The following is a 25524-nucleotide window of genomic DNA, read 5'->3' on the forward strand; positions in this document are numbered from 1 at the left end:
CTATGCAAAGTTAATAGGGCAAAATGTCAATAATTAGTAAATTATAAAGAACACTCCAATACTCACAATTTTTTTGTAAGTTTTAAATTTTATCAATAAGTTTTTTAAAGTACCACTACTTCACACTGCCATTATTTTCCCAAAAGCCATCATAAATTAGAACTAGATTTCCTCAAAGATACCCTATTCTGGATAACCCTGCAATTAAGATCACTCACTTTTTCTGGTTTTGATTCCTCTTCATTCTCATCATCAGAGGAAGGACCTGCCAAAGTTGACACTTTGCTAATTACACCAAGTCTGGCTAGCTGATCCAAAAAAATATCACCACCTTTATCCACCAAATCCCTTATGATCTGCAATGCCAGCAAGTGACCATCATCATCATCCTGGGAGGGAAAAAAAAAGAAAATTATGGGAAAATGATAAAAGTAAGTTTAGTTGCCTGAAGTAGACAAATGCAGTTGTTTCTCAGACAAAACAATTTACTGAACTTAAAAATTAAATTATCTTACTGACCATTGTCTAAAGGAAATTAAAGGTACATGAGTCTCAAAAAAGATAAAAAGCTCACCTCCTGATCAAGGACAGTTGCAGTGATTTCCACTAGTACTGTAGGCAAATTGTGACCAACATCAGAATCGCAAACTTCTTTTAAGAGTGCTTCAGAGCAAAAATGAATCATTTTTCGAATGAGAGCAAGACTTGCCTTCCTTAAAAAATAAAAAAAAATAAAAAAAAGACTTTTAGGAAGCCAGGGTAAGAAGCTAAAATAAAACAAAATGCAACTATACATTAACGAAAACTAAAATATCCAATGGTAAGTTTTATACATTCTGCTAAAAAGTACACTTTAATAAAAGTATATAGGGGCGCCTAGGTGGCTCAGCCGGTTGAGCGTCTGACTTCAGCTCGGGTCATGATCTCAAGGTTCGTAAGTTTGAGCCCTGCATCCGGCTCTGTGCTGACAGCACAGAGCCTGGAGCCTGCTTCGGATTCTGTGTCTCCCTCTCTCTCTGCCCCTCCCTCCCTCTCACTCTTTCTCTCTCTCTCTCTCAAATAAATAAACATTTAAAAAAAATTTTTAAAGTATACAGAAAAGGGGCGCCTGGGTGGCTCAGTCAGTTAGTTGAGCATCCAACTTCGGCTCTGGTCATGATCTCACGGTTCATGAGTTTGGGCCCCGCATCAGGCTCTATGCTGACAGCTCAGAGCCTGGAGCCTGCTTCCGATTCTGTGTCTCCCTCTCTCTCTGTCCCTCCCCCACACACGCTCTGTCTCTCTCTGCTTCTCAAAAATACATAAAACTAATTAAAAAAAATTTTTTTTAATAAAAAAAGTATACAAAAAATAATACTAGCACTAGTTTATGTTCACTTTTTTAGGCAATTTCACAAATTTTCTGTTAATACAGTAAACTCATTACAACTGAAATTATCTTTAAACTTTCTTAAATGTGCTATTGTATTTTATATTTAACAGCATGGCTATTAACATGTCATGGTAATTTTAGAAAATCAAGTAAAGAGTAAGTTGTAACTATCTTAAAATTCCCTATAACCGAAAACACAAGGCTCTAACTTAAAATATCTGGTAATTTATATGGAAATCAATTCTCAAATTAAGCATTTTTGTCCTCTGTCAAATTTAAACTCATGGTCACTATAGTTATGCCTCATATAAATGAAAATAAGAGATTCAAGTAATCCCATGTCCCTAAATATTCCAACTGTTAACAATTCAGCATGCTTCCTTTTCCTTCTCATCCACTGCTTTGCTCAGAACATAGATACTCCATAAAATCACACAAACTAATCTCAAGGAACCTGTTCTTTTAAAATAAAATAAATATATATCCACACACTTTTAAATTATAATAGACTAAAAGGAGACTGATCTATTACAGAAAAGACAAAAGTTCATCTGACACATATTTTCTAAGCATAGAACAAAATCCTAGGCACCAAGCTGTAGATATCATTAATTCTGGGGTAACCTGCACAGGAAAGGATGGAGGGACAAAATTGCTACTAAAGTCCATGAAAGCATGTACACAGCTGTATTTCTATAGCATGATGTGCATCCTTACTCTCTCTGGCTGCAATTGCTAAGACCAAACATTCTTCAACTAAAAAAAGTATTTTATTACAAATTCATGTACATTACAGAAAATGGCAGGTCAATGAAGGGCAAACTGCCCTAATAGGATTAGTTCTTTCCAGTTTTTGTTAATGGTTATTTATATTTGGTTGTAAAATAAAAATATTTATATATTGTCTATCTGTCACTATCATGCTAAGCCATTATAAGCAGAAACCCTTTTACGTATTTTAAAGACACTACACTTCATTTAATCCCTACAACAAACCCTATGAGGTGGGTTTTATTAGCTCAGTTTTACAGATGAATAAGTGAAACAAAGAAAGGTAGGCAAGTCTGCTAAGGTCACAGGGCTAATACATTACAGAACCTAAACTCAAACTCTTCTGTTAACTAATACACTATAAATAGTATTCAGAACCTAAAATTTTCCTCTCTAACACTACTATATAAATTATGACCATTTAGCTTGCAAGGCTTTTCTATTATAAAGTGCCCTATTTTTGTGGAAAGTTTTATTTCTTCATTGGAAGGATTCTTGGATCTAAAGGTCTAAAAACTTTCTTATGCACTGAATGTGTATCAGTACTTGAATCCATACTTGGCAAACTGATTTTTAAAAAGGCTATTAAGCAACAACATGTACAGACCTTGAGGGTATTATACTAAATGAAAAAAGCCAGAGAATGACAAACAATGAATGGTATCACACATGTGGAATCCAAAAAAAAAAAAAAAAAAAAGGGTCAACTCACAGAGATGACAGAGTAGAAAAGTGGTTGCCAGGGACTGAGAGTAAGGAAACTGTAAAATGAATGAGGTGTGAGGATCTACTGTAAAACATGATGACTATAGGTAATAACACCATGCTACGTAACTGAAATTTGCTGAGAGCAGAACTTAAACATTCTCACACACACACTAAAAGATAAACATGTGATGTGATGGATGTATTAGTTAACAAGATGTGAATCCTTTCACAAGGTATACATATGTCAAATCACCAAGACATATATGCTTTAAAAATCCTAAGATTTTATGCCAATTATACCTCCATAATTATACCTAATATTTTTCTGTCAATTTCTTGAACACTTTGCTATGTCTTCAGCTCATTTAGTTAAAGAGGCTCTTACGTTTTTACCAAAAACCTCTATGTGTGCTTTGTATAAAAACAAAACAAAACAAAACAAAACAGTATCCCTTGGTCACAGTTGCTAACAAGTATTTATTTGGATTTATATTGCTGGCACTTTTTTGGCTCTTGGTAATATTGTTTCTCATATGTAGCTTTTTTTTTTAATAGACTAAATTTGAATAACAATCTAAATAAATTTAACATGATAGCACGAACACAAACAAGCTTTGAAAGTCATTCTTCCTATCAAATTCTGATAAACATTCAAGAATATTTTTTTCCACATTTTTAAAAATTTGCTTTAAATTCACCTAGAATTTGGTTAGATATACAGTGTATAGAACTAACCTGATTTTTTTACATCAAAACACAAAAAAGACATTCTTTTATTTTTTTAAGTTTATTTATTTAGGGCAGGGGGTGAGAGAATGCATACGACTAAGCAGGGGAGGAGCAAAGGAGAGAGAAAATCTTAAGGAGGCTCCACATTCAGTGAGGAGCCTGATGTGGGGCTCAATCCCATGACCCTGGGATCATAACCTGAGCTGAAATCAAGAGTCAGTTGCTCAACCGACTGAGCCACCCAGACGCCCCACAAAGAAGACATTCTAATGCCATTTAATAACCCTCCCTTCTCTCAAATGATCTATGAAATCTCCATTATAACACATCCAATTCTTATATATTATTGGCTCAATTTGGGGGGCTAGACTATTGTACTGATTTATAAACTCATGCTAGTTATTATAAAGATTTAATTACTGTAAGTTTATACTAGCTGTTCAGATTATTAAAATCTCACACATTCATTCGTCCAGATGAACTTTACGATCTGTCAAGTTATAAAACAAACTCTGTAGTTATTTTTAAAACTGCATAATCTCTGAATTAATTTTGGCAGAATTTATATCTTTATAATATTTAATATTTTCATCCAAGAACAATTTCCCCTTTTATTCAACCAAGTCCTACTTTTTTCTCAAAAAAAATTGGATCCTCAACGATTTCTGAAAAGTAAACTCAATCTTTGTCCAGTTATTGACACTAACTCCAAAGCTGTTTACCAAACCTCTTCAAAATTCTATGCAGCCTTTCCTTAAAAACAAAGTGTACAGTCCTAGGTCTAATCATAACAAAAATACATAAATAAAATCATTATGTTGTACACTTTTAACTAATACAATTATATCTCCATTAACAGGAGAGAAGAATCTTAGAATACTATCAGGTTTTTACATACTACACCACCATTAAAACTGCCCTCCTATGAGGCATAGCTGAATATGGTGTTTTTTTCAGTAGTTTACAAAGCCAGACACCATGCAAAAGTAAAGTCTTCTCTTGAAAATGCCTACAATAGATGGTATGCTAAGTTTGTTCATAACATACCATTTAAAAAAATAAATAAAAACAGGGGCGCCTAGATGGCTCAGTCAGTTAAGCGCGTGACTCTTGATTTCGGCTCAGGTCATGAGCTCACAGGTCGTTGGATTGAACCCTGCGTCAAGTTCTGTGCTGACAGTGCAGAGCCTGCTTGGGATTCTCTCTCTGCCCTTTTCCCTGACTCATTCTCTCTCGCTCAAAATAAATAAACATTAAAAAAAAGGACAGAAGGAAAGGAGGAAGGAAGGAAGCAAAGAAAGGATATTGCTATCCTGTTTAAAAGCCCTAGGGCGCATGGGTGGCTCAGTTGGTTAAGTGTCTGACTTTGGCTCAGGTCACAATCTCACAGTTTGTGAGTTTGAGCCCCACGTCAGGCTCTGTGCTGACAGCTCAGAGCCTGGAGCCTACTTCAGATTCTGTGTCTCCCTCTCTCTCTCTGCCCCTCCCCTGCTTGTGCACTGTCTCTGTCTCTCTCTCTCTCAAAAATAAACATTAAAAAATAATAATTAAAAAAAAAAGCCTTTACTAATCTGTCATACGATTTTTATTTCCTAAGCAGACACTGTGCATTACAGAATATTGACAGGTAACAGCTAAAGTCCATACATTGTAGACCCTCCTTTAACAGTATGATCAGAGTACACAGGCTGAGTATTCAACTATTCAACTCCTAAAATGAGGGGCACCTGGGCAGCTCAATTGGTTGCACATCCAACTCTTGATTTCAGCTCAGGTCGTGATCTCACCATTGGTGAGATGGAGCCCCGTGTGGGACTCCACACTAACAGTGCAGAGCCTGCTTGGGACTCTCTCTTTCTCCATCTCTCTCTCTTTGCCCCTCTCTTGCTCACGTTCTCTCAAAATAAGTAAATAAACTTTAAAATAAATCTTAAAATGAAATGGTAAAAAAATCAGGTTGTAACCTACTCCCCCTTGTTTTTAATTTTTTTTAAATAATGCTAAATAATTCTGTAAGTGAACTTTTTTCAAATACCTCTAAAATATTAGGCACTATGCTAAACACTTAATCACATCTAATTTTTTTTCTTTTACCTAAAGAGAATTTAGTGTAATTATCTCCACCTTAGAGATAAATCAATTAAGATCAAAGAAGTTAAGTACTTTGCTCATGGCCACCTATCTAGAAATGGCAATGCTGGCATCTGGACCCACTTTGCACTGACTCCAGAGGCTGAGCTCTTACCTAAAACTTGGGCTTTCTTACTTGCCACAATTCAATGTGTCTATTTATTACCTGGGAGAATTTGGCATCAAATGCACTAAACTAAAATTACATTTAGATAACCTTAAAACATTTAAAAGGGTGACAAAATAAACATCTAATAAAAGAACCCTCTTACATGGTAGCATGCTTTATAATTTTCTGATGACCTTATCATGAAGCAATTCTACTCCAAATATATCAGGATTCTTTTATTATACTGACAGCTAGTCCTCTAAAATTTTCAGGTCAAATTATCTTGTTCAAAAATGAACTTGCTGACGGGGCGCCTGGGTGGCGCAGTCGGTTAAGCGTCCGACTTCAGCCAGGTCACGATCTCGCGGTCCGTGAGTTCGAGCCCCGCGTCAGGCTCTGGGCTGATGGCTCGGAGCCTGGAGCCTGTTTCTGATTCTGTGTCTCCCTCTCTCTCTGCCCCTCCCCCGTTCATGCTCTGTCTCTCTCTGTCCCCAAAATAAAAAAAAATAAAAAAAAAAAAAAGTTGAAAAAAAAAAAATGAACTTGCTCACTCAAGACAATTCTAAGTTTTTTTTAAAAAAAAAAAAAAAAGGTGGCCCCACTAACACCTACATCTCTGTAAGCTATTTGGAGAAGAATAAAAACCAAGTACTTCATGTTCACAGTGAATTGTCTTACTGACACTTTTCTCCTACTTAAAGCATGCTGCTTGCAGTTTAATGTCAACTCTTAGGCACTTGATCCTATGAAACTACATGTTCTAAAGACCTCCTTAACTTAAAATGACCAAAATAAAATTCTCAATCATTCAGCCAAAAATTCAGCAGTCATTCTTCACCCTTTTCTTACCCTCATCACTCGTATCAAACTGGTCATCAATCCCTTATACAACCCATCTCTCAACCTTCCGAATTTATTCCCACCAATCCAGCCCCCAAGCAAATGTTTGAAGTTCACAATGAACTGTTTAATAGCCTTCTTGCTCTCCCCCAGTCTTTTTCTCCACTGGGCTGCCAGTGTAATCTTTATAAATCACAAAATCAACTGTGACAAATATCCTCACAGGTATTTAATGACCCTTCTTTAACTCTGGAGTAAAGTCCATGCTCATTAGCATGGGCCACAGGGGCCTTCCATAGGTCATAAAGGCTCCTACTTTATATTATTGACTGAGCTATCCAAACATATCACAGTAATCCAAACATACTCCATTGATACTAAAATACTTGCTATTGCTAACAAAGCACACTCACTCATGCACTAAATATTTATTGAGTTACCTACTAAGTATCAAACCCTATTCTATACCTCCTTGTCTTTGCAGCAGTATACAGGGCTAGCTCTCATGGAGTTTACTTTAGAGGGAAGGCAATAAAACAAACAAAAGTCAAAGAAGAGCAAGATTTCAGACACTGAAAGCTCTATGAGGACTGCAAAACATCATAATTTATGTGAAATGTGTCCTAGGGGTAAATTTAAATTAGGTGGATAAAGATCAGTGGACAAAACATTTGAACTGAGACCTAAATGATAGGAAGCAACAGACCATTCAAAAGACCCGAGGACAGGGGTGCCGGGGCAGCTCAGTCAGTTAAGCGTGTGACTTTGGCTAAGGTCATAAGCTCAGAGTTCGTAGGTTGAGCCACACATCAGCTGACAGCTGACAATGTGGAGCCTGCTTGGGATTCTCCCTCTCTCCCTCTCTCTGCTCCTGACTTGTGCACTCTATCTCAAAATAAATAAAACTTAAAAATAAAAAGTTCAACTGCACACAGGCAACATGCTATATATGAAAAAATTAGCTGAAGTACAGGTATTAAATCCTGAAAAAAGTTAACAGTTTATTATACTTTATTTTACTTAACAATCTAGGAAGTTTGCAGCTATCAGCAGTTCCAGTGCAATTACAGGTGCAACTGGGAATTCAGGGATCTGTGTGGAGCTGTTAGTATAGCGAATCTTATACATAAAATACATGTATACTTTTGATAGCATATGTGAGGGGATCTCTCTAAAACTGACTTCATTCTAAAACTGACTTCATCTCTCAACATGGCTTATTGTTCCAGATGTTAATGCATGTTCTCTTTTTACAATAAATTCGTGACCGTAAGATATCAATTTGACATACATGGTTTCAGTGCCTTCATAGGCACCATGGGTTTTCTCTTCTCCATCCATTATATTCTTAGGAAATTGTAATTTGCTTCCACAGGAACTTTAGCAGTTTCTCATCAGCCCTGCAGCCACTGCATAAGGTCCCACACCACCAGAGCCTCTACTCCAGGGCTGCTCCACCATGACCAGCTGCCTGTTGCCAAGGGTCTAAATCTCACTTTTTTTTTTTAATGTTTTATTTATTTAGAGAGAGTGCATGGGGAAGGGGCAGTGAGAGGAGGACAGAGGATCTGAAGCCGGCTCTGCACTGACAGCAGCAAGCCTAATGTGGGGCTCGAACTCACAAACCGCGGGATCATGACCTGAGCTGAAGTCAGATGCTCATCCAACTAGCCACTCAGGTGCCCCTAAATCTCACTTCTGCATTAAAATTTTCTCCAATTTGCACAGCCTGATTAGCTGTTAAGTCATCTATATTCCCGGAGAACTCTGATGGTATGTCTAATCACTCACTACTCTGTATTATTACTCACATCGTCCTCACTAAACTGCAAGGGTACAGTGAACAAAAGCCAAGTCCCATTTATTTGGGTAACTCTTCCAATAACCATCTCACACTGCCTCTACCTAAAAGGCCTCCATAAAGCTCAATAAATGTTTGCTGTACTTACCAAAATTTCTCTAGAGTTGATATTCAGAGAGCTACAAAAACTCTTAGGAATCTAGTCTTCTTCACTTTCTAAACTCCTTAAGTCAGATCATCAGAAGAAAAGATTTAACTCTCCAATCAAATTTCCAACCTAACTTCTTATGAAATCTAACAATCTAACTTATGATACCTTTTCAATATTAAAATAAAGTTCAATCCTTTTAGAAGAGGAAATAAATAGTGTACAAATGGCATAATTTAACTAGTAAACACAAATACTATGAATAACTACCTTATTGAAGGCAGCATAGTTTGCTGAAATGTCTGTGCAAACACTGGCAATAATCTTTTCAAGTATATAGGTGCCATTTCCGGATCTCCTTTTGGCTCATTACATTCTTCTTCATCTTTATTTGTATCTTTCTTTTTCTTATCATCTCCTTTATTAACTGGACACATCCAATCACCTGCAGATATTATTCAATAAATAAACTTTTAGAAACTTTTTCTCTCAATGAAAAAAAAAAACAAACATTAAGATGAATGTACCCAATTTCAAACTATAATTATCCCTAATTAACAATATTAAATTGAAATTAAGATAGTGTATCTATCAAAGGTATTTTTAAGAATACTACTGTTCCAATTTTTTTGCATATAAGCTGCCAAAGCAAGCACATGAATACTAAAGAACATTAGTCACACCAATAAACTGAATCTCAACTTAAGGAAATAATTTTGGATATTCTACTTGATTCCAGAAATTATCTCATGAATACTCTGCATTCATCTACTCAGTGAAAACTTGAAAATTTGGTCAAAGTACTTCAGCTACACAATCCCCAACTATTCTTTACGACATTCCCATGCCCCTTAAACTTTTGATTTTGTCATTCTGGAATCACGCACTCACAGTCTCAAAGTACACTAAATAGCACACTATTAAAGGTTTATCAAATGTGAAAGTATACGTACATAATTATTTGACTTCAGAGAAAAAACTCATTTATATAATGTTAATATATATACAAAAAGCTATGTCTGTAAAAGTGAAGCTGAAAAGTAATAGCAGATGGCTTAAAGACAAAGATTTTGCCACTCACCTGGAGACTGAAGAATAGCTACTACTTCACTGTGGCCCCTTTCCCGAGCTTTATCTAATGGAGTCTTCCCATCTTCATCTCTCAGATCTGGGTTTGCACCATGCCGTAACAGAGTCTAGAAAAGTAAAGCATTTAATTTGAATATAAGAACTGACACCTTATTTCTTCAATATCCAATTCTGCAATCATTAGACTGTACCCAAGGATTTCAGATTCTCATAATTACTTAAAGCAGGCACCAACTCAAATCACTACTTTTTTGCATATATCACCTTAAAAGTGGTCTATCTATATCTTGAAAATATTAGAGATTAATTTCACTTGGTTATTTATTAACAACTCGAATGACGTACATTCACATCTGAACCTATCATCTTCTCCATCAAACTCCTCCCAATATTTTTTAACGCAGAGGTAGTAGTGTAAGTTTGTGACATGGTAATTTCCTCATTTCCTATGCAGTACCAATTACCAAGTTAAATCAATTCTCCTTGAACAAACTACAAATTTTATGTCTTAAATACTAATTCACCCTATTCACTTTTTTTTTTTTAATGTTTATTTTGAGACAGAGACAAGAGAGTGCAATTGAGAGAGGGGCAGAGAGAGAGGGAGAGAATCTCAAGCAGGCTCCACACTGTTAGCATGGAGCTGACGCAGGGCTCAATCCCACAAACTGAGATCATGACCTGAGCTGAAACCAAGAGTCAGACATTTAACCAAATGAGCCACCCAGGTGCCCCTACTGTTCACTCATTTTTAATGGTCACTGGACTCTCTCCCTAGCAGACTGTAAGTTCCAACAGAGAACACATCTCATGTTTTTCTTATCAGTCTCAGAGCTGCAGGTTTTTAAACTTCGTCATGATGTGATATATCTGACAAATAAGTGAATACATAAACACATCTGGAAAGTATGCAGTACTGGCTAAAAAATCCAAACTGCTGGGGTTTGAATCATAATTCAGTATTTTACCAAATCTAGGATGCCACAGATTATTAGATACATCATTAATTACCACTAAGAAAGAAAAAGATGCCAGTTAAATTGTGGAACATGCTTTCCTATTGCTTGGGTTTTGAATGTATTGAAAGAACTTTCTTAAAGTTAAGATTTTTTTCACACATTACTTGGACAAACATAAAAAAGAAAATATAAATGAACTATAAGGTATTCTGAACCTTCCTCATATTCTGAGCACAATTCTTCATAATTAATTACTTTTTGATTCAAAATCAACAAGATCTGTATTTCTGCAAACAATGCTATCATCTGTGCCATAAAGAGCATTAATGATGCAGCATTTCTGAGCGCTCCTCTATCAGACAGGAGTCTTTACTGAAATCACTAAATCCATTTCACAGTTTTTGTTGCATGAACAGGTAATGGTAACTATGCTGCAATTTCTATCCGGTCAACAGCAATTATACAACATTTCCTATTTAAGAGATGTGAAAATGTGTATGGAGGGGGAAGAGGGAAAGTGGCAGTGTATCACAGAATCAATTAAAACCAGAAGGATCTATGAAGATTAAATGATAAGACATGTTAAATACCTAAGATACTGGCTAGCACAGAGTTAAGTGCTCAGTACTACCTATCATATCATTGTTAGTAATAGCAGCTATTGCTCACTGTAGGCTGATGTATAACCAAGACAGGTTAGGGTTAGATACAAGTCATTTGGCTCTTTCTCTCCCACTCAACCACTCATAACTGCAAAACAGTACAGGTCAAAAGAAAACAGGTCAATATAAATTTCTTATTATCCTTAGAAGCATCAATCTCTCTAAAAACTAACCAATTCAAATTGACAGAATTTGGCCTTGAAGAAAACACCTTTCCCAAGTTAGAAAGTGAAGTTGTTATCCCAAATTTTCTGATAGTGTAAAGACAATAACAGCAACTATCATTTGAGCATCTACGATGTGTTGACTGCTACACTGTTTTTCATGTATTTTTTTCTAATTACAACAATAATCATGCTATGAATATACATATATTTAATTGATAAAACTTCACGTCAAATTTTTGCTGAAGTGCTAACAATCTTTTTACTAATAAGTTGAAACTTGAATCCAAGTGTGCCTGACTTAGTAGCAGACTAACATTACACTGTGTCAAGTTACCTCACAATATGAATTTTCTAGAGACCTAGATCAGTCTCACATTTGGTTCAATTCAACCCTTATCATTTGATTTTGCTGGACCTCAATTTCTCTCCTAAGTGTAAAAAGAACTTTCCAAGGTCCTTTGCTAACCTAAGAGTCAAAAATATTATGATTCTTCAGCAAATAAGTTATTTGCTTTAATGATAAACAAAAATAACACAAATATGTACAAGGTTACTTGGTGCCAAGAGTAAGAAAGAAAAGACAAAGTGTTTAGCAACAGGTGACTGGCTGAATAAATTTGTGGTATATCTACATAGGGTAAGTATACACATGTAAAAAAGTTACCCAAATGCTAAAAGGAAAAGGACTTCAATACATACTATTAAATGAAAAAAAGCATAGATCAGTGTATGTAACATGCTACATTTTGTATAAGGAGGGAATAAGCATATATATTTGTTTGTATCTATGCTAAGAAACACTAAAAAAATAAAAAACGCTTACTTATAATGAGCAATGGGGAATGGAGTGAATGGAGATGGCATGGAAGCGTGACTTATCAGAATAAAAGTTTTTATATCATTCTAATTTTGGAACCACGTAAATGTTAAATATTAATAATTTAAAAACCTGGATTTTACCTTTGCTACTTGAGGTCTTCCAAAACATGCAGCATAATGTAATGATGATGACCTTTGACCCCTATTAACATCAGCACCTCTTTCACAAAGAAATTCTACCTGTAAAATTATGAAGAATCATAAAGTTGCCTTATTAACAGTTCTATCTTTGATTTAAAACACTAGCTTTTATTTATCAGCTTACCATTTCCTGAGTTCCAAAAGCAGAGGCCCAGTTTAATAGAGTCTGACCCACATCATCCATAAAATTTACTTCAAAGGCTGGAAGTTTGAAGGAGAAAAATAAGTTTTTAAAAATCTAACAAAATAACACTGAACTTCTCTACAGTGGGAACCATTTCAAAACTGTTATTAATAACCACTAACCACGAAATCCAGAGCCAATTTTAAACACTTAAGTAAACTGTACAATAGTAAATAACCCACAAATTCTGCTAAGAAAAAAAATATTCTAAAATGTTTAAGCCACTGAAGATTCACCAGGCTGGAAGCCTTAAAAATAAACATAAAATAAGGAACAAAAAACTATATAACACAACTCAACAGGATACAAGTTTCCTTTACCCATTTCATTTACTCATTTAATAGGCATTTACTCTGGTCTTACCATGTACCAGGCTGGTAATTATATACATGGGGAGAGGATACAGAAGTGGATGGCCATTCTATTATCTGGCTCAACTGCTAAAACTACTGTCCATCATCTAAAAACTAGAAATTGCCCATATAATTCCTTATCTCACACATTTTTCTTTTTCTATTTAAAAAAATATTTTCCGACCTCCTGTGTCAATTGCATCTATAAGTGCATCGGTATCTTTACTTCGAATACAGTCTATAAGCTGCCGATGTGAGCGCTCCCCGGAGCTATCCAATCTGCGAAGTCCTGGGATTCTGCCTGTAGATCCAGCACTAGACTTTGGCAAAGCTTTTCGTCCTTCAAATAATAGCACCAAGAGAAGGTCAACCAAACGCATGGTATCAAGCACACATCTTTCATCACCCTGCAATGCACTTTCAATTGAATCCGGAAGTTCTGACCTCAGGAGATCCTAGAAAGGGAATGGGAGAAAAGTTCAATATATTTGCATTGTACAAAAACACCTTTTCTGCAAGATTAAAAATCAAAGATTCAAAAACACTCTTACGTGTGTGACTACTGGAGAGCCTCTGCAAAGTGTTGAGAGCAGACTTACAATTGTCGACACCTGGTTACTCAATTTGGAATCTGCAGCTGTGGAAGGCGCTCCTGTAGTGCTGCGACCTGGTTTACAAGCTGATGATGGTCCTGATACAGTACCACCAGCAGCAGCCATGCGAGATAACAGCTCCTCAGTTAATCCATGCTTCGCTAATGGAGCTGGGTCAACACCACGACGGGTAAATCGGTCTGCTAGTGATGCAAAACAACGCAGAGCTCCATCTGAAACCTAATGATGTAAAGAATATGCATATGGATAAAATTCACCTAAAAAGGGCTAAAGGTGAGTACTGCTAATTTCATTACTGAGAGTATAAGAAAGGCAGCTACAGAAAGGATATAAGGTCTAGATTTTAATCCTGGCTCCACATTCTGCTAACTCTATGACCTATGGATGTTACTTAACTGCTTAACGAGCTGTTTCCTGATATGTTAAATGGGGTAATAGTATTTATAATTCACTGTCCAAGCTTAAATAAGATGATATATATGAAGAATCCAGATAGGCAGTGAAAGCTCAATAAATACGATTATTATGAACAACGCTGCCAAAATAACCAATGAATAACCAAAAATAACTAAATGGAATGGTAAAAAGGCATTTAAAAGTCCAGTTCTATTTCCTAAAGTATGCTCATTCAAAAAAATTTTACACATAAGATTTTAAATGCTGTGTTATTTTACTTCAATGAGAACTAAAGTCAACAAAATTGTGCTGAGTCATCAAATCACACTGAGTATAAGGTAGCTTTAAAAAATTATATATTTCTGAAATGTTTAAATTTTACAAATAAACTCATCATGTTTATAATTTAAAATGTTTGGGGGCTCAGTTGGTTAAGTATCTGACTTTGGCTCTGGTCATGATCTCACGTTTTGTGAGTTTGAGTCCTGTGTCAGGCTCTCTACTGACAGGTTGGAGCTCGGAGCCTGCTTTGGATTCTGTGTCCCCCTCTCTCTCTGCCTCTCCCCTGCACTTGCTCGCTCTTTCTCTCTCAAAAATAAATAAACATTAAAAAAATTTTTTAATAAAAAATAAAATGTTTCACTGCCGAAACATAAAAGGAATACCATATAGAAATATAAAATGAGAAAAAGAGAAAACAGAATTACCTCTACTTCATCAGAGTACACTATAAAATCACTTTTTGAATACAAAGTATACAACAGTGATTTATTTACCTGATGATCCTCATGTTTTAATAAACTAGACAGAGATTCCACACAAATTTCTAAAGAAGAATCTTGAGGTTCCATTTTGCCACAGAGTCTTGATACCACAGCCATGGCAGAGTGCAAGGTATCTTTATGAACCAAGTGTCCGCTGTCACGAATGAAGGTAAGCACACAATTTAAGCCACCAGCCTCGAAGACTGCTCCTGACTCACGAGTACATATCAGTTCTAACACCTACAATTAATTAACAAAAGAATACAGTAAGTCCAATTTTAATTTTCTAGCATCACAGAAAACATAATGTACCCTCTAAATTACTTAGTAGCTATACTTTAAAAAGTAGAGCAAAATGAAGTATTATATTTAATTTAGTCTAATACATGCAAGGTGTCATCATTTCAAGTGTTATCAATGTTAAAAAATTGATAGATTCACGGCGCCTGGGTTGCTCAGTTGGTTGAACATCTGACTTCAGCTCAGGTCATGATCTCGTGGTTCATGAGTTCAAGCCCCCCACACATGGCTCACTGCTGTCAGCCTATCAGCTGAACTGACTTCAGATCCTCTATCTCCCTATCTCTGCCCCTCCCCCTCTTCGCTCTCCCAAAAATTAAAAAATTAAAAAATTTGATATATCTTACATTATTTTATGTATTAAGTCTTCAAAATCCAATGTAGGTTTTATATTTATAGCACATCTTTGTTTGGGGTAGCCACATTTGAAATGTCCTATATGGCGACCACGTTGGACACTTGGTTCAGATGCTAAGGACTATATAGCAAGCTAAGCAATTAAAGTAACTAAGCAAAAGTTTATAAAGGTCCTAGACATTTAAAAAAATCATTAAATGCTTGCTATTACATTATTCATCATCCTCACACTTATTCTAGGAAGGTCAAAACATTAAAAACCAACTTTGATTTCTAAATTATGTTGATGTTTAAGGAGTTTGGGTAGAAGTAATGAGTTAACAGAGTCCACAGATCTTATGAGCATACCAGAAATTTAGACTATTCTTTAAGCAAGAAAAAAAAATTTTTTTAAGCAAGAAAAATATTTTCAGCATAAAAATAATATGATCAGGTTTCTAGTTAATAACTGGGAATGCAGCACAGAAAGAGTGTAGAGGCAAATGCAAAAAAAAAAATTAAAGCATGAATATTCAAGACAGGATGAGAGCTTAACTAAGGCAGTTAACAGAGACAAACAAAAGGAAATAAATCAGAAAAGCACTTGATTATGAATTACATGTGTGGAGTGGATAAAGTACAGGTTTCTGTTTAGAGTGACTGGGTGAAGTTGATGACAATTATCAAAATAACTGTATCTGTAGTGAAAGATCATGAATTCAGACATCTAGCTAGAGTTGTCCAACAAGCCTTTGAAAATGGAGTCTAGAACTCGAGAGAGGTCAGGCCTACAGATAAGAATGTCTGAATGGTATTGATGTTAATAGATAAGACAGTCTAGGCAAATTTATATAGTTTTAAGAAGGTAAAAAAGAACCTTATATAATATCACCACTAAAGAATAAATCAGTAACAATAATCTGCAAAGGAAACAGAAAAAGGGAGAGGAGGGTGTAAGAGACAAGATGAAAATATGAGTCTGTGAATAAACAGTGGAGTAAAATAACAGACCTGAAACATGAAGTGACATGATCAAGAGACTGAGAAGAGAAAAAAAGCTCTAAACAGGAAAACATATACCTCTTCCTCCAAGGCTACAGACAGAAATAAATCTACATATGAAGAGGCAGAAAATCAAGACAGTAACACCTACATCCGCAGCTCTCAAAGTGGAAAGAAGACATTTTTAGGAATCCTTGAAATAAAAATTTTTTCCTAATACAATACCATGACCATAATTATTTTTTTCATTCTCACTCTCTCGGGAGTATACAGCGGAGTTTTTGAGAAGCTGTGTGTGATATAGCAACAGACTGAATCCCAAAGTAGGTACGACGATCCACCTCTTTTTTTTTTTTTTTAAATATTTATTTTTGAGAGAGACACAGAGCATGAGCGGGGGAGGGCCAGAGAGAGGGAGACACAGAATCTGAAGCAGGCTCCAGGCTCTGAACTGTCAGCACAGAGCCTGACGTGGGACTAGAACCACGAACCGTGAGAACATGACCTGAGCCGAAGTCGGACACCTAACCAACCGAGCCACCCAGGTGCCCCCCACCTGTCTTCTATTAAGCCAGACACTACCAAAGACATACAAAAGTGCTTAACAATGCTACTGTTCTAATTTTCTATTTGTTCAAGAAATAATTATTTTCATTAACAGGGGCACCTGGGTGGCTCAGTTGGTTAAGCCTCTGACTTCGGCTCAGATCATGATCTCACCGTTTATGAGTTCAAGCCCCATAACAGGCTCTGTGCTGACAGCTCAGATCCTGGAACCTGCTTCGGATTCTGTGTCTCCCTCTCTCTCTCTGTCTCTCTCTCTCTCTGCCCCTCCCCAGCTTGCTGTGTCTCTTTCAAAAAATAAAACAATTAAAAAAATTTTTAAAGGTACGTTAACATGTGAGTTTGTTATTTTCAGATAAATATTCTAAATTTCTGTTTTAATACCTAATATAGTAAATATAAATATATAACCTACATAAACAAAAGCTCTTTGAGGGCCCTTCAATAGTAAGGTTGTAAAGTGATCCTGAGAAAGTGTGAAAACTGCTGACCTAGAGCAGCAAGAATCATAACAAGAATGAAACAGGAATCATAAAATAAGAAAATCATACAAAATCTAAATGTGTTCATTAAGTACATCTAATAAAGCCACTAGCCCAGTACTGGTGCTTTTAAAATCACAAAGTTTATAATTAGTCCCACCAGGAATGAAAACAAAACAGCTAACTCTAAAAGAAGTATAGCAAAATGGTTAGGGGCACCGTGGTTCAGTCAGTTAAGCATCCAACTCTTAAACTCAGCTCAGGTCATGATCCAGGAGGGATTGAGTCCCAAATCAGGCTCTGCATTGGGTGTGGAGGCTGATTAGGATTCTCATTTTCTCTCTCTCTCTCAAATTAAATGGAATGGAATGGAATGGAATGGAATGGAATGGAATGGAATGGAATGGAATGGAACGGAACAAGGAACGAGGAACAAGGAACAAGGAAAAAGGAAAAAGGAAAGGAAGGAAGAAAACTAGTTAAATCCATGGGCCCTAGAACCAGACTTCCTAATGTTCATATTCCTAATCTTCAAATTTTGACTGTGCCACAATTGTATCAACCCCAGTGAAGTTACTCAACTTCAGTATGCTTGAATTATTTGAGAAAGTAGAAATGCTAATGTTAGCAGCACCTATGTCATATGAAGGTGTCATGAAGGTTTAAATGAACACATGTACAGTGTTCAGCCCAATGTCTGACTCCAAAAGTCATTGTTACTTGTGGTTGCTGTTATTACTATTTTCAGAGAAAATCATTTGGCTAACAACAGGGATAACCTATCTCAAAATGATTGTGGCTACCAGAAACCCAAGAGCCAGCACAGAAGCGCATGAGCAGTGAGTGACCCACAATTTTCCATCAAAGATAAGATTTCTTTCCCCAAACCACACAGGATCTTCTCCAGTGCCACAAGGACCGTGATTTCCACTGCTGTCAACCACTCTCAAAGAATAATGAAAGAATTTTTTTAGCAAAATATATTTTTTATTCTCTAAATGACCTTCAAATGGGCCAATAAATAACAAAGACTTACCTTTACACATTGTTCAGCTAAGTCTCTGCTAGTCCTGTTATTAAGTTCGACCACAACTAAACGATTACAAAGTGCTTTTATAGCTCCATCAACCCCAACAATCCTTCGGGTGCATTCTGCAGATACATCCAGGTAGTATGTGATGGCACGGGCTGTCACCTCTAACACATTGTCCGGAGCACTTTCATCAAGAAAAATTTTGCAGAGGGCTGGTAAGAAAGTGCGAGGAGGACATCTGTAGTGAAAAAAAAATCATATTACACCTAGAATTACTAAATTCTTCACATCAAAATATTAACAAAATAATAAATAAAAACTGTAACATAATACAGCACGTTTTATACTGTGTCTGCATGTGTATTAGGCAGTATTTCTCACAATGCTTTTGTTTCTATAACAATTCTCACATGCTAATTTCATCACTGCTGAAAATATCAAGTTAACAGTTTAAAGTAGCAGCATTATCTTGAAACCCTGTTAAAAAAAATTCCTACTCAATACTCAGCTCGAACATCAGCTCCTCTGTAAAACCTTCCCTAACCTCTTCAGATAGCTAAGTGGTACTTTCATGTTCCTAAGACCTCATACAAACAGTGCCCATGCTATGTAATCTATCATTTTATTTCCTTATTTACATTAAAAGGTCCTGAAGGCCAGGAACATCATTCAATTCCTGTTTTATGGGAACAAGTACTGATTTGGGGTTTAACAGACAAAGGGAAAACATACAACTTTGTAATCTTTCTGGTCCAATTTCCCCATTTGTAAAGCAAAGATAATATCTAAAGAATACCTACTTTATATGGATGTTACAAAAATTAAATAAAATTATATAAACACTTAGCTCAGTACATTGGAACCGTATTAAACTAATTAACTTTAGCTCTCCCTCCCTCCTATGAATAGTCTAATGCCTGCTAATATAAACCTGCATAAAACAGTTTTATCAAAAGTAGAATTTGTGAGGTACCAATAATATCCCCTATTTTTTATCAACACTTAAAATATGAAAGACCATGATTTACATTTCATAGAAATCTCAGTTACATAAAATCAAATACATTATTCTAACTTCTCTGCACAAACTAAGCTTTAAATGGACTACAGATAACACAACACAAAAGGTAGTGTGCTCTAAATGTTTTAGTGGAATTACTTTGTCCTCCAAATTTTTGTGTGCGTACCTTTAAAACTATCTGTATGAACATCAAAGCTACTCTACTCTTAATCTGCTTAGATGATCTTAACTTAAGGAGTCCACCAGCAGGAATACTACCAAAGATTTCAGAAGATCTCTTGCAGAGGCACCTGGATGTCTTAGTCTGTTAAGCATCTGACTCTTGATTTCAGCTCAGGACATCATCACTCAGTTCATGAGATTGAGCCCTTCGTAGTGCTCTGCTCTCACAGTGTGGAGCCTGCTTGGGATTCTTTCTCTCCCTCTCTATCGCCACTTCACCCTCTCTATCTCAGCCCCACCCTCTCCCTCTATGCCCCTCCTCTGCTATCACTCTCACTTCAAAATAAATAAGCTAAAAAAAAAAAAAAATCTCTTGCATTCCATGATTTACCAGTCATTGATTAAAAACAGGTGGTTTTTATTAGTCCACAACACTAGCAATCTGTCACACAGTCACTTGTAATCTTCCTGAGCAGGAAATGCTCTGAGGCAACATTATAAGAGATAGTCCTCTAGCTCTCAGGTAAGATTAAAAAAATTTTTAATTTTTTTAGAGGTAAGAACAGAAGACTGACCAGCATATCAGAATCTTAAAGCACTTTTGCTGCTGTCTACCTATGCATATGTAGTAAACTGAAGAAATGAAAAGAGACTATAAAAATGTTAATACTATTGGGGAACAACATAGTCTTTTTTTTTTTTTTTTTTACATTTATTTTGAGAGGCAGAAAGCATGTGAGCATGTGCACATGCACACGCAGGGGAGGGGAAGACAGAGAGGGAGAAAGAGAATACCACGCAGGCTCTGCACCATCAGCACAGAGCCCAAAGCGGTGCTCAAACCCACAAACCATCAGATCATGACCTAAGCTGAGATCAAGAGTTGGACACTCAACTGACTGAACCACCCAGGCTCACCCAACAACACAGTTTTTAAAACTATTTTTTTCTTTAGAAAACAGTAACTTTTGAATAAAAAATAAGATGCTGAAGCAGACAGTCCTTGATTCAAAGGACAAGAACTGATCTACCACATGCTTTACATTAAAAATTTTAATTATTCATCTTTCTTACCCAGTACAAAAACTGCCCACCAAAAAATTAACAGAAAACAAATGTTTAGTGTAACTTTTCTATATTTCATGTGGAAATGTAGTATTTGCCAATTTGGGGACTATATTCCCTGCTGTGTCCTCCAAAATATGACAAATCTTCTGAACAAGTATGGGTAGGGGACAGTTTAAAAAAACAAAAATTTCTAAACATAGGTTCTCAGATTTTAACTGTGATCAATTTTATTACCAAGAGAAAAATAAAGATGGTCAGAACACATAAGAGCTTACTTTATGTCAGGTAGAGTGAAAACCTGCTTCATGAACTTTCTAAAATTATAGTACAGAACATGGGCTGTACAAATGGGCAGAAAAATAATTCTTTTTATGGCTCCTTACTTTTTCAACAATGAGAAAGTATTTAGGCATTTTCATATATAAAATCACTAATTTTTTAATTTAGAATCAGAGCAGGGGCACCTGGAAAGCTCAGTTCATTAAGCGCCCGACTTTGGCTCAAGTCATGATCTTGCAGTTTATGAGTTTGAGCCCCACATCAGGCTCTGTTGCTAACAGCTCAGAGCCTGGAGCCTGCTTCAGATTCTGTCTCCCTTTCTCTCTGTCCCTCCCCCTCTCATGCTTGCTCTCTCTCTCTCTCTCAAAAATAAACATTTAAAAAAAAAGTGTTTAGAATCAAAGCAAATTACAAAATCTCAATACAAATCAACTATAAACTGAGCAAAAAGGCAGGGAAAAACATGCCAATATTAATTAATGATCTCTAAAAAGCACAAAACAGTTGAAAGAACTATACTTATATTACTTAAAAGTTCATAATGAACTAAAAAAAATCACTAACAAGTATTTTTTTTTAAAACAAGTATTGTTTCTTAACATACTCTACTGGTTTTCCTGCTTTAAAACAACCATTGTAATATTAACATGTAATACCTTAAAACTGTGCCTTCAGTTGTTGGTTAGGGATTTTTTTTTAATCTTTTTTTTTTTTTTTAAGTATAGTTGACTGAGAATTTTTTAATATCATTTTCAGAGAAACCCTATGTTGATAGATAATTCAACTTGGTCGTTGAACTCAACCTCAACTTTATGGTTATCACAGGCACCTTAAAAAGAGCATATCCTAAACAAAACTCCTGCTATGTTCCTCCACTCCCAAATCATCATCTTTGTGATTATTACAACCATTCAAAAGGCCAGAAACCTAAGAATCATCCTTAGTTTTTCCCCTATTTTCCTCACATTACACATCCAATCCATAAGTTAAATCACACCAATTTTCCCTCTAAAATATATCCTAAATCTGTCCACTTCTCTCAATCATCTTTTACAAGCCAACCTCAAACTCTTGTTTGGACTATTCAAATAGCTACTTAGACATCCACATAAGATATATGCCTAGCATTGGGGTGTCTGGGTGGCTCAGCCAGTTAAGCATCCAACTCTTGATTTCTGCTCAGGTCATGATCTCATGGTTTGTGAGTTTAAGCCCTGCATCAGGCTCTGCACTAACAGTGCATTCTCTCTCTCCTTCTCTCTCTGCCCTTCCTGTGCTCATGTTCTCTCTTTCAAAATAAATAAACATTTCATAAGATAAAATAAAACTTCATAAAATTTGACTGGCCACAATAAAATTAATAAACTTTTAAAATTAAACACAGAATGGGGCATCTGGGTGGCTCAGTTGGTTAAGTGTCAGACTTCAGCTCAGATCATGATCTCACGGTGGGTGAGACTGAGCCCCACATCAGGCTCTGTGCTGACAGCTCAGAGCCTGGAACCTGCTTCAGATCCTGTGTCTCCCTCTCTCTCTGCCTCTCCCCTGCTCGCTCTCTCTCTCAAAAATAAATAATGAGAAAGAATGAAATATGGCCTTTTGTAGCAATGTGGATGGAACTGGAGAGTGTTATGCTAAGTGAAATAAGTCATACAGAGAAAGACAGATACCATATGTTTTCACTCTTATGTGGATCCTGAGAAACTTGACAGAAGACCATGGGGGAAGGGAAGGGGGAAAAAAAGTTAGAGAGGGAGGGAGGCAAACCATAAGAGACTCTTAAAGACTGAGAATAAACTGAGGGTTGATGGGGGGTAGGAGGGAGGGGAAAGTGGGTGATGGGCATTGAGGAGGGCACCTGTTAGGATGAGCACTGGGTGTTGTATGCAAACCAATTTGACAATAAATTTCATATTAAAAAATTTTTTTTAATTATATTAAACACAGAATTATTCAACCCCCCACCAAGAAAATAAAGAACCTAAAGCTGTACACACACACACATATACATATATACAAACACTTCAGGACACAAAGAGTTTCTGATGAGAATAACAAAAAATTACCAAGTAAATTCCAAAATGAATTCAATCACTCATATTTTTTTAAAGTATATTTTTTTCATTTTTTAAAGTGTATTTATTTATTTTGGAAGAGAGAGAGGGGGGTGCCTGGGTGGCTCAGTCAGTTAAGCCTCCAACTTCAGCTCAGGTCATGATCTCACAGTCTGTGAGTTCAAGCCCCGCGTCAGGCTCTGTGCTGACAGCTTGAAGCCTGGAGCCTACTTCAGATTCTGTGTCTCCCTCTCTCTCTGCCCCTCCTATACTCATGCTCTATCTCTCTCTGTCTCAAAAATAAATTTAAAAAAACATTAAAAAAAAAAGTTAAGAAAGAGAGAGAGAGAGGCAGGGAGGGCGAGAGGGCAAGAGAGCGAGAGAGACAGAGACAGAGAGACAGAGAGAGAGGGAATCCCAAGCAGGCTCTGCACTGTCAGCACAGAGTCCGATGGGGGGATCAAACCCATGAACTATGAGACCATGACGTGAGCCAAAATCAAGAGTCAGATGCTTAACTGAATGAGCCACTCAGGTGCTCCTCCAATCATTCATATTTTATTCCTGTATTTCTAATACAGACCTTATTTCTGTATGAACACATACTTGAGGCAGATACAAAACCATGCTGGGCAAATATAAACATCATTTTAAAATTTCCATTCCAATTTCTCTTAAAAGATAAAAATCAAAATTTAGAAACCTACTCATTCATTGCTCCAAGGAATGAAAATTTGTAACATTATCTTCAATTGGATTTTCCTACAATAAACTGTAAAGTTCAAAACAACCCAAAACCACAAGGTCCTCTATCAAATGCAGTACCATTTTGAAGGTGGTTCTAAGAAGATAATTATATACAAACACATTTGGTCAGATTTCTAAAAATAATTACATATTTCAAACAAATAAGGAAATTTTGATTTCCTTTTATATATAATTGTGAATTCAAGACTTCAAAAAAGTTATCAGACAAAAATGTACAAAGATTTCAGTGATTTGAACTATATATATCTAATAACAAGGGCATAATTAAGTATATGACATAATTGTATGACAGGTTATGAAGGTTTTATTAAGGTACTTACTGAAAACTTATGATACAAATATTGTTTAACAGAAATATAAAATAAGTTAAAAAACTCATAGCCATTAGTGTTTGTGTAAAAATATCCTGAGAAAAAACTAGAGGAAAAAGTTAAAATGGCTTATTTCTGAATGGTGCAGTTATAGATAATTTCTCTGAAAATTAGAGAAATTCTAAGCTTCTTTAAACTCTTCTGAATTTCCCAAATTTCTCATTCTCTAAACTTCCTTTTCTGATTTTTTTTCAAATTTTTGAAACAAACGTATTTTGTAATTCCCAGAAAATAAATTTAAAGTTTGGGACAAGTCAACTTCACTAAGCTTATTACAGCCTATTTCTCCCAATGATTGCAACCAAAAACCTTGGACAGAACAAAAAAAGCAACTGAGACACCTGGGTGGCTCAGTCGGTAAAGTATCTGACTCTTAATCTCAGCTCAGGTCATGATCTCACGGTATGTGAATTCAAGCCTGATGTCAGGCTCTGTGCTGAAGGCACAGAGCCTGCTTGGGATTCTGTCTCTCCCTCTCTCTGCCCCTCCCCCACTTGTGTTCTCTATCTCACAAAATAAACTTACCAGGAAAAAAAAAAGTATCTGAGGACTCGGAAAAGTACACAGCAGATAGACTAGATAGGAAGTCAAAACTTAAATAAAGACCCATGATGGAAGTGAGTTTCAGGTGCTTTTTCCTTTCCTCTTTTCTTTCCTGGTTTGACCCCTGGATGAGGCAAGTCCCCAAACTATGTAGCAGGAGCACAGAACAAAAACTCAGAACCAAGAAAGAGGGTCGTTGTGAGCCAGAGAGTGTGAGGAAAAAGTACTGAGGCTTTTTACTCCCTGCCTGGCCCAAAGGCTAGCCTCAGAGTTAAGCCTCAAACTAAACCCTGAATGACACATCCACAGTGCAGTGGAGGTGGCCTGAGCATCTAAGGCCCTGCAGAGAACTGGGAACTAAGAAAAGGAGCCCCTGTGGTCAAAAGAGCATAAGAAGAATCCTATTATCTTCTTCTTTTTTTCTCAATACTTTCACCTGGGGGGCAGTCTAGTCTAGTCCCAGCACAAGGGGGAAGAAGAATGGAGGATAGGGGGTGGGAAGAAGTGTAGCTGTAACATCAAGAGAGTCCCAGTTTCAGAACACTAGTAAAAAAGGGCTCTGGGTAGCCAAAAGATACAGGGGAAATCTCAGAAGAAAGAGCAAAAAGAGGATCCCCAACACAAATCCTAAGCTCACCTCCAAACTGCACAGTGGAGGAGAGGTGAAGAACAGCAGCAAAGACTTTGACAACTATGACATAATCCACCATCCAAGTCCCAGATTA

General features: G+C 36.4%; 2 protein-coding genes and 1 non-coding gene across 8 annotated transcripts in view; 1 reads left to right on the forward strand and 2 right to left on the reverse strand.

Annotated features, from left to right (window-relative positions):
- HECTD1 (HECT domain E3 ubiquitin protein ligase 1) overlaps window positions 1–25524 on the reverse strand; it is a 98604-nt gene that overhangs the window by 58745 nt on the left and 14335 nt on the right. For all 6 annotated transcript variants that reach the window (XM_058738736.1, XM_058738734.1, XM_058738733.1 and 3 more), the window contains exons 3-12: window positions 18537–18771; window positions 14829–15056; window positions 13594–13875; window positions 13227–13497; window positions 12630–12706; window positions 12446–12544; window positions 9690–9804; window positions 8879–9053; window positions 575–713; window positions 219–389 (exon numbers count right to left, since the gene is read on the reverse strand). In XM_058738736.1, the coding sequence (XP_058594719.1) occupies window positions 219–389; window positions 575–713; window positions 8879–9053; window positions 9690–9804; window positions 12446–12544; window positions 12630–12706; window positions 13227–13497; window positions 13594–13875; window positions 14829–15056; window positions 18537–18771 (1792 nt within the window). The remainder of the gene's footprint in view (window positions 1–218; window positions 390–574; window positions 714–8878; window positions 9054–9689; window positions 9805–12445; window positions 12545–12629; window positions 12707–13226; window positions 13498–13593; window positions 13876–14828; window positions 15057–18536; window positions 18772–25524) is intronic.
- On the forward strand, window positions 4510–4650 carry LOC131518511 (small nucleolar RNA SNORA15). The gene has a single exon (XR_009265182.1). It is a non-coding gene; the product is annotated as a small nucleolar RNA SNORA15 (small nucleolar RNA).
- Window positions 6376–8849, reverse strand: LOC131517064 (elongin-C-like). The gene is given in 1 exon segment (XM_058738757.1): window positions 6376–8849. A coding segment is annotated over 1 exon segment (321 nt). The 5' UTR covers window positions 8001–8849; the 3' UTR covers window positions 6376–7679.

Source organism: Neofelis nebulosa, chromosome 7 (assembly GCF_028018385.1).
Source record: "Neofelis nebulosa isolate mNeoNeb1 chromosome 7, mNeoNeb1.pri, whole genome shotgun sequence".
NCBI lineage: Eukaryota > Metazoa > Chordata > Mammalia > Carnivora > Felidae > Neofelis > Neofelis nebulosa.